Raw genomic sequence first — 10,360 nt, 5'->3', positions numbered from 1 at the left:
CTGCTGAACTTCAGTTAACAGTTCGCAAAACTAGGAATACTGTAAACCAGAAATAATTAAATGCTGCATAAAGATCTCATGGCATCTAAATATGTCCTGTTTTCCCACACCTTACCAAGCTACCTGACCATTTTTCCCTTCCTGTCCATTGACACTCCCTTAGTTTTGTGGCCTTCATATTTTGCACAGTATATTAGAGCCATTTTCACAAGTAGCCAAAGACTTGACAGTGTCCGATGTACATAGTTTCTGTTCAACTAGTTACAATCTCATCAATACAGAAGCCAATATTAATATTGCCAAATAATGAAATATTTTAGTATTTTATATTCTTCAGTAGTTCCACTCACCACATTTGGTTTAACGGTCTAACCTGTGTACTAAGCATAAAATGTCATTGGGCTTTATATACAAATGCTAAGCAGCAGACACCAAAACAGAAAGATGTAAGGCCCAGTCTGTTTCAGAGATGAAGAGCAGGAACCACAGAAGAGATGCTTACATACCTGGACTTTTGTTTCCTGACCAGATCCAGCCTGTTGGCAATAGACTTCAAAGAAATCAGCCACTCCTTCTTCCACCCACAGCAGTGTCACAGACGTCTGAGTCTTGTTGACAGCAAACAGTGATTTGGGAGGGGCTGGTTCTGGTTAAGAGAAAATCTCCTTTCATTAAGCTTATCTTGAAACTTCCAGACAACTGAGAAAAGGAAGCCTTGAACAAAAAAGAAAGCAATGCCTGATGCCCTTCTGTCTTCATTTCCTTCAGATAAAGCCTGCCAATGTAAAGCCCTGCCTCTCATGATGACAAGTTACCACTGTAAAATGGGAAGATGATGAAGTGTCTTGGTTTTTCTACTCTATTTAAACTGTTCTCTGTTTGAACAGTTGCGTAATTATTTCACTTCCCTTTTCAGCAGTCCTTGTTTGAGGATGAGCATGTTCTATTAATAGAACTATGTTAGCAGAAACCCATTTGGGCTGCCCACCTGTTAGCAACACATTTGACCTGAGAAAGTTTTTCTTTTCTGCCCCAGGAGACAATAAAGAAGTAGCAAAGACTGTCTAGGTGCATTTAATTGTAGAAGAGGAAATATTTAGTCAATTAGCAGTTTAAAAAAAACTTGTCTTTTTTTTTCTTCAGGCTAACATTTAAGAGCCATTGGGTCTGTGTTCATCTTGCTAAGCTGCAGTAATTTTCTCTCCTCACTGGATGCAGAGGTCCAGATCTCAGGGGTTCTCATTTATTGCTGTGATTTTCATTGCTTTTGTGCCAAAGGAACTGACAATGGGCAAACATTAATAGAATCATCAAATGGTTGGTTTTGGAAGGGACCTTCAAAATCACAGAATCATAGAATTGTCAAGGTTGGAAAAGACCTTCAAGATCATCAGGTCCAACCATCCACCCTACAACCTCTAATCTCTAAACCATCTTATGAAACACCCTGTGTACTCCTTTTTTGAACATCTCCACGGATGGTGCCTCCACCACTTCCCTGGGCAGCCTGTTCCAATGCCTCATCACTCCTTCTGTGAAGAAATTTTCCTAATATCCAGTCTGAACCTCCCCTGGCACAGCTTGACCCCATTTCCTCTTGTCCTATCACTGGTCATCAGGGAGAAGAGGCCAACACATGCCTCAGTAAAACCTTTTTTCAGGTAGTTGTAGAGGGCAATGAGGCCTCCCTTCAGCCTCCTCTTCTCCAGGCTGAACAGCCCCAGCTCCCTCAGCCTCTCCTCATAGGGCTGGTTCTCCAGACCCCTAATCAGCCTGGTTGCCCTTCTCTGCACCCTCTCCAGCACCTCAATGTCCTTCCTATACTGTGGTACCCAAAACTGCACACAGTGCTCGAGGTGCAGCCTCACCAAGGCTGAGTATAGGGACAGGATCACCTCCCTGGTCCTGCTGGTCACACTATTCCTGATGCAGACCAGGATGATGTTGGCCTTCTTGGCCACTCGGGCACACTGCTGGCTCATGCTCAGCTGGTTGTCAATCAGCATCCCCAGGTCCCTCTCTGCTGGGCAGCTCCTCCCCAAGCTTGTAGCACTGCTGGGGGTTGTTGTGGCCAAAGTGCAGGACCTGACATTTGGCCTTAGTGAAACTCATGCTATTGGCCTTGGCCCTATGGTAAAGCCTGTCTAGATCCATTGGCAGAGCCTCCCTGCCCTCAAGCTGATGGACACTTTCACCCAGCTTAGTGTCACCTGCAAACTTACTGAGGGTGCATTCTATCCCTTCATCGATAAAGATGTTAAACAGGAGCAGCTCCAGCACTGAGCCCTAGGAAACACCACTCGTGACCACCCACTAACTGGATTTAACTCCATTCAACGCAACTCTTTGGATCTGGCTGTCCAGTCAGATTTTTATCCAGCAAAAGGTGTGCACATCCAAGCCAGGAGCAGCCACCTTCTCTAGGAGAATGTTGTGGGAAACCTTGTTATAGGCCTTGCTGAAGTCAAGGTAAACAACATCCACAGCCCTTCCCTCCTCCAGTAAGTGTGTCACCCTGTCATAGAAGAAGATCAGGTTAGTCAATAGGACCTGCTCTTCATGAACCCATGCTGACTGGGCCTTATCACCTGGTTGTTCTGCATGCACTGCATAACCCTTCTGGCACTTTCCACAAGACCAGGTTCCTCCAAGACCAATCCAACCTGGCCTTGAACACTTCCAGAGATGGGAACTCACAACTTCCCTGGACAACCTGTTCCAATGTCTCACCACACTCATAGTGAAGAGCTTCTTCCTAAAGAAGAAACATACAAGGGTCTGAGGAGGAGACAACCACATGACAGGAGACATATGGAGGGTCCTCCAGGGAGTGATGGCATCAGAGATACTGCGAAACATGGATGGATGTCTGTACCCAGCATCCTTAGCTTTGTGTGAGGTGGCCTCCACTCTCCCCATACAGGGTCACTTCACCACCTGTGGAGCCCAGGACTTGGCAGGCAGTGGCCCATGGGAGGCCACACAGACCTCCAGTGCAGGCCATGCCTCACTGCACCCCTGCCTGAACCAACCTGGAATATGGAAACCACAGGAAAACTGGAGGAGAAAAATTTAAGAGCAGGAGGGAGAAGCAAAAAGCCTAGTAATGGTGTTAAGACGAGATACACTTTTTCCCCCAAGTTTATTTAAGGACCAAGGCTTGATCCTGATTTTCATCCTGATGACTTCACACAATTGGTATTGGCAATACCTAGCTTTCAATGCCTCAGGCATGCTGGACTCTTTTGGTTTGTCTTCAGAGAGTGCAATGTTTAGGTTGTACATTTCCAAGCTGTTCTCCCAAGTTTTCAGATTTCCTAATCAATGATGTTCAATGAAAGCTGGCATTCTCAAACAATGACCTGATTCCAGGATCCTGGCACACTACATACAATGTGCCATGTACTACAACATTTTGCTCTTATTTTTTCCCTTCTCATTCTGTGAGATGCTGTCATAGGAGTCCAGGCATGACATGTAAAATCCGTCACAAAAAAACTTGGCAGAAAGGACTTGCTCAAGTGGTTATAGACATTTTGGAGACATATCTGATCTTCAGACAATCAGACCACTGTTCCAGTGTTGAAGGCTGCCAAGATTACATTGACATTAGGGAGAGAGTTGGGTAGGGACTGAGGCATGCTCACATGCCTTCTTCTGTGTCACAGGGATTGCAGTGTACATGTTGTCACAGAACTACATTGGAAAGCATCCCTCTCTCTTAATTACACCCATATATCTGCTCTTGGATTCAGAAATACATTCCATCCCTCACTACAGGTAAAAAATGGCCTCAATTAAAATATGAGCTTTGCATTTGGGCATTATCCCAAGCAAATCCTCCTTTTGCCTCCAGCAAATGGTTTGATTTTTCTGCAAGTGGAAAGCTGCCAGGATGAAGCAAACATCATGGAGGGAAGAACATTTGGCAGGAGTGCTCAAGTGACTGCCAAGTGCTGAGTCGTCTGTCACTTAGAGTCAGTTCCCACTACTGCTAATTACAACTCCCATTGCTCCCTCAGAAAAAAAGAGAAGGAAAACCTCTGGTAAAATATCCTGTCTAGTCAAGGTGCAAATAGCATAAATAAAATAAAACAAAACAAAAAAACCCCACTCAAACCAACAAAAACCTCACAACCAGAAGTCTAGAAGTGATTTATCAAAATGGAATTCATCCCACCTTCTCTCTGTCATCAATGAAAGCAAGAGCAAAATAACTATAGCCATTCAATAGGAGCCTGCCTGTGCATAACCAAAGAACAGGAAGACGGAACTAAGTTGCAGGGTGTACAACATGAATACATTGTGGACCTGTCTGAAAGATAAAGCTAGCTGATATTTTGAAATATTCCCCTAAAATATTTGGACAATCCACCCACTCAATCCTGGGAAGAAAAAGTTACACACACGTAGCTCTGTGTACAGACACAAGACACGGGGAAAACAGTGGGCAGGACTTCCACTGAGAAGAAGAAAAAACATGGAATTTGTCTACATATTTCAAATACCCCTTTTGGTGAAAGGGGTATTTGGTGAAAAGACCAGGAAGAACTTCATATTCTCATGGCTGTACTGCTTGCCCCAGCACTGTTGAAGAGATGTGAGGAAGGGCTATTGAGAAAGACAAATATACAAGAATTGCTTCAAGACCTCTAATTCAATCAGAAGTTATGGAGCCCTTTAAATTCACTTCTTTCACTGTCACTCAGGAAAGGTTTATTATGCATGTAGAGAAGATAATCCAGTTTGAAATTACTAACTCTTCTTTACCCATCTTCACAGGGGAGTTAATGCCTGTAAAAGCAGCTCAGCACACTTCAAATTTTCAGTTTTAGGTACCTAGTGCATGCAAAAGCAGAGTGAAATATCTTAAGGTTTAATGGCGCAGTACCCAGTCTTCCTCACAGCTAAAAGAATGTGTCAGGCAAAGAGTCCTCTGCCTGAAGAAGAGAAGGCTTGAATGAGATCTCATAGCAGTCTTTCAGTATCTGACGGGGGCCTAAAGGAAAGCTGGGAAGGGACTTTTTACAAGGGCTTGTAGCAACAGGACAAGGGGTAATGGATTAAAACTGAAAGAGGGGAGATTTAAGTTATCCATTAGGAAGAAATTCTTTGGTATGAAGGTGGTGAGACACTGGCAGAGGTTGCCCAGGAAAGTTGTGGAGGCCCCATCGCTGGAAGTGTCCAAGGCCAGGTTGGATGGGGCTTGGAGCAACCTGATCTAGTGGGAGGTGTCCCTACCATTGCAGAGGAGTTGGATCTAGAAGATCTTTAAGGTCCCCTCTAACCAAAACCATTCTATGATTTTATGATTTTGAAGTTCTACCTAAAGGTTGAAGTTCTTAAGTCTTATTTTGTTTCTTTGAGTGCATTACATGTATTTCTCTTAGAATGAAACTGATTTTGAGAATGATTGATCATTTGAGAATGATGCCTGTGAGTTTGACTGGGTTTTTTTAAAGTGTACTGTCATTGATTTGTATCTAAGGGTACATTTTTGGTGGAGATGTCCAGAAACACAGGAGAGGGGACAGGAGACCAGACCAGGTGGCAGACTGCAGACCCAGAAATAGGCTTATCAAAACCAAGGAAAGTTTAGCTTTGTGCTGAAAATTTCAGCTGCGAAGTCTGAGTCACCATTCCAAAACCTGCCTTTGCTCAAGACCGTAAGAAAACAAATATGAAGCAGAATTGTTCTCCCAGCAAGGTATTATGTATTTCCCACTCTCCTTATTCCAGTTACAGCCAGATTCTGCCACTCTTTTTCCTCTTCAGTAATTTTAGGAGAGTAGCTTCACACAAGGGAATGAGACAATCTTCACAGCAAGGGGAGGTGAAAATTACAACTTATCAGAAGAAATGTGGTCACAGATGTATTACACTGAAATGATGAAGATGCTGAATCTGCTGACAGAGTTACTTTTACAGGAAAATGAAAGGAGTGTACTTGTAATTTACAAACAAGCATTTCTTACCCAATTTCACAAGCTGGGGCAGGGAAGTATTGCTGCCTCTTTCAGTACAAGCAGTCACTGAAAGGTTGTAAATGTCCCCCGGAGGCAAGCTTAACACTGCAGTCATCACACTGCGTGTTACCTACAATAATTATAGACACCAACTGTTAATTATGACCCAAGCCAGATATTCTTCCTCTAAAATTAAACTGGGCACTTTATATGCTACAAAGACAGTTCTATACATCACAGTAGATGACTTCTGTGTACTCTAGACTTGTATGAACCAGTTCCCACCGACACCAACTGTGGAAAGCCATAATGCTCAACAGAATATCACAATGCAGAGAGAAGACAATCTTAGGGCATATTTTCTATATATAATAATATGTAATACGAAGTTATCAACTCAGCAGAAAAAATACTGAGAAAAGAGAGAGAGATTTCCCACTCCTACTTACACTCTTCTTGATTTTTTTCTTTCCTTCAGCAACGACCATCCAATGTAGCATCCTGGAATGAGAAAGGTCAGTGCCATCTTCTCCATAGGTCCAGGTGACATACAAAAGGTGGTTGTAATATTCTATGGAGGTAATCTCAGGCGCCACTGGTGCTGAAGGGAGAAGGCAAATGTATTACAGACAGGGTCTAACACAGTTGGTTACTAAGTCCAGCAATAAACTTCTGCCAAAGGATAATGTTGGAAAGACTATAATAAAGATAGCAAAAACATATTAGTAAAAGCTTTTGCACCTGAGTGCTAGCTGAAAGAAGCAAAAAATGGCATATAATCTGGAGGATATTTGAAACAAAAATATATTCTTCTTTGCAACCTTTCAGTTAAAAAAAGATGAAGCTACTGGTTCATGTAAACAATTTTTTAGTTCACATTTACAGAGTCTGAAGTCAAGTTAAAGGCTTCAAATATTGCTTCACTGTGTTATAGCACTGAAAAGAAATTACAATCAGTGAGAAATAAAGAACTGTCACACTGAATAATATGGTGAGCCTTTCCATAGGAAAGAATTATCTTCCTTTCACCAAGTTGGTATTTTCCTAGGAGAAGTCCCAAAACCGCAGTTATGTAAATAATATCTTTTTGCATTAAAAGTTACAGTCACCTTTGTTCCTGGGGTGAAAGTCCCACGGACAAAGAAGGCCACAGTCAGCTAACACCCATCTAAGGAGCATGTGTCTGGCACACAGTAGCCACATAGTTAGGTATTAGGTGAAGTAGTGGTTGAACCTCCTCTTCCTCCACACACTCAGCTCCTGCCCAGCTCAGACTGCCCCACCACAGCCCCCTCAGCCTGTCCAATGGCTCGTCTTGCTCTGAAGCTGCCAGCAAGCTCTTGGCTGCTTGTGCAGCCCTAGAAAGACAACACCCTCCAGAACAACAGCTCTCTTCTTAAAACAGATATTTAGGATGAGTAAGCGAATTACCTCCTGGAGATGCCTCTCTATTAATTGCAGAGTGTATAGCTATTCATCTGACCTTCATTACCTAATTCAGAGGTGCAGGTCCCCAGTTAGAATTTAAGATAAAACTGAATGGAGACCCAAAAGTGAAAGTCAGCAATTAGTTACAATCATAACTCTCAAATTTATACCAATGGGATAACCTGGATAAAACAGGGAAGTGTACTAATCTGTGTGCTTGGCAGATTCTTTAGGAGCACCGAAGGGAAAACAATACAGGCTGATTGATCTTCCTCTGCACAAGCCCCGCTGAGCACAGTGTGTTTGTGCAAAGGCAGCTCAGATGTGCCAGCAGCCCAGATGAAATGCAGGAAATACTCAGAGCTCGAGTCTGTTCGAAGGGCCCACAAGATGTCACTGCTGCTTTCACGAAGGCTTCTATGACTTTTGTATTGAGACATTCGACAGCAAACAGTTTGGACAATAGATTTAAATTAATCATTGAAGAAGGCACCAAATACAATGCACGGACAATTTAGAGCCATTTAGAAACATTTACTAAGACTGTTATCTCAAATTAATGTTGAAAATGTCCTTTTTATGCTGTGAGAGGAAGCAACTTTATTTAGTACAAAGTCTTTTAAGGAATGATACTTTTAATCTAAATTTCCCAGTCCATCTCTGTCCAGGACTGTGTATTCCTCAAAATTTAAGGTCACAACTGGCATTAATCTTACACATTTCTTATAATTTCCTCCTATACCTGAATACTGATTACATGCTTCCCCTCTTAATGTTCACAAAGCTGTTTGCTTTAGGTATCTGGCAATGAATGTCCAGGATACATGAAATGACACTAGGCCACGAGACTTGGGTGATCCACTCCCCTAGCACCATGCTCCACTGGGAGCTGATTGGCACAGAGAGGCTGTAGGAAATTACATCCCTTCGCTGACCTGACCTGAACTGACAACTGAAAGCATCCACTGGACCAACAGACAGCAGACAGTGGTACTCACCAGCACCAAGAGTCTGTGTTTCTAATAATTTTTGCTTCTCTAAAGATCAAAGCATTCTGATTGTAAAAGAAAATGTTGGTGGTCTAAAGCACCCTTGCTTATGTTTGCTTTAAATCCTGCTGTTTACAGCAGGTGGCATTAAAAACTCATCAGTCAACACAGCAACACTGGCAGTGCCACAGTCTCTCCCTGCATTAAAACAGAAGTGTGCAACTGCTGCTGCAGGAGCCTGGCAGAACAAATGCTGTTTCTGGCAAGTCTCTGGGATCCTCCAAATCTCCCCAGTTCTCCTGGGACTTCTGACCAGTTGCTGTGGGAGACACCTACATACCATCTGGTCTCTTGTAACACTCTTCATTCCAGGTACTGCAGTTCAGTAAAGGCTCAACTTTCCTATAGACTCTACAGGAGCACTGGGATCCTGCTCAGGGAAATGGTTTGCTTGCTCTGAGCTTTCTGCGAGGTGTGGTCCCAAACTCCCAGATGATCCTTCTGCTTTGTTTTAAAAAAAATAAGCTTATGTTCCAGGTGCAGAGGTTAGCTTTCCAGATACACAGAGAAGAACTGACAGACGGTATGCTGTCAAGAAGACTACAAATCCTTCACTCTAGTATTTTAAACTTTAGGGTTTTTTGGTGTGTTTTTCCTTTCTGTTTTGTTTTAATTCCTGGCAACCTGTGCAGGGGAAGTAGCATTGCTCAAAATGATGCAGAAAGGGACCAAGTACCCCATAAAACCATCTGTTCCCTCTCTGTAAAGAAAGGGGCTGAGGGTGATAAAGAACTCTGCAGTCATCTGGTAACTTGAAAGAGTGAAAAGGCAGGATTTACTGGGGAAAAACATTTCAAAACTGCGGACATGAAAAACTGGCATGCGACCTTCTTGCAAGTTAGCCTGACAGCAGTCCCTGGACAAAGCTGAAGAGATTGCAAGTAATAAGGCAATAGGGGGACAGAAGCATATTTAATGCTCACATTCAATGGTGACCACCTACTGATAAGCCCTTGTAATTTTATCAAATCAGGTTTCTTTGTTAGGACTCTTCCCTTAAATTGCTGTGTCCTGGCTCACTGCTATTAAACATTTTCATCAAGAGTCTGAAAGCAAAAGCACCACTGACAAACCATCCAATTAACACAGCTACTGGCAGAGGAATGCAGGATTTGGACAGGGTTGTGATTTCAATTATGGGCCTGCTCAGACAAAATGTATTTTGAAGTAACAGGTGCAAAGTTGAGTCTTTAGGAAAAAGGCATGTAGACATCACCTCCCAAATGATAAATTCGGTTAAAAGCAACAGAGTAGAAGTAAATCAACAAAGACTTTCACCAGTGTGATGCCATAGCAAATGCAATCATCTAGATGTACAAACAGGAGAGCATTGAATAGGGAGCTGATTTTGCCTCTGTAGGAGTATTCAGCAGGCTGCTATTACACTTTCTGTTTTCACATACTTTAGTAAAGACAGTAAAAATTAGAGAGGCAGAGTGCAGAAAAAAAAAGTAACATGAGAAAACGCCTTACAGTCAGAGCACCTGAAGATGTCAATAGAAACAATTTAATAACAGAAAAGAGTGAAACTAAATTCTGCATAGAGAGGAAAAAGAAGCTTTGTCTCTCTTCAGTCAATAAAAGTGTAACAAGAATTATGGACTACATACTAAAACTAGAAAACTTCAGATCAGAAACAAAGGATAAACCTTTGATAACAAGATGAACTAAACATTGGTACAACTTTCCAGTCAGATATTTCCTGGCTATTTTCACTTAAGACCAGCTGATCTTTTTGAAGAGATCTTTTGCCAATCATAAATCAATGACATTACCTAGTAATCCATTTCTGATTTTGTCTACATCTGCTGGTTAAGGAGTTCATCCATTTTTCATCTAATAGCAGTAACTTTCTTTTCTTTCACTATACAGAGATCAAGACCAGCCCCAATGATGACTTATATTTTAGAACAACCT

General features: G+C 42.3%; 1 protein-coding gene across 1 annotated transcript in view; it reads right to left on the bottom strand.

Moving 5' to 3' along the window:
* PTPRO (protein tyrosine phosphatase, receptor type, O) overlaps window positions 1-10,360 on the bottom strand; it is a 64,122-nt gene that overhangs the window by 28,015 nt on the left and 25,747 nt on the right. The window contains exons 10-12 of the mRNA XM_010002935.1: window positions 6,416-6,567; window positions 5,976-6,096; window positions 507-646 (exon numbers count right to left, since the gene is read on the bottom strand). Coding sequence (XP_010001237.1) covers window positions 507-646; window positions 5,976-6,096; window positions 6,416-6,567 — 413 coding nt within the window. The remainder of the gene's footprint in view (window positions 1-506; window positions 647-5,975; window positions 6,097-6,415; window positions 6,568-10,360) is intronic.

This window comes from Chaetura pelagica, unplaced genomic scaffold, assembly GCF_000747805.2.
Source record: "Chaetura pelagica isolate M959 unplaced genomic scaffold, ChaPel_1.0 scaffold117, whole genome shotgun sequence".
Lineage (NCBI taxonomy): Eukaryota > Metazoa > Chordata > Aves > Apodiformes > Apodidae > Chaetura > Chaetura pelagica.
This window is presented reverse-complemented; position numbering and strand designations above follow the sequence as displayed.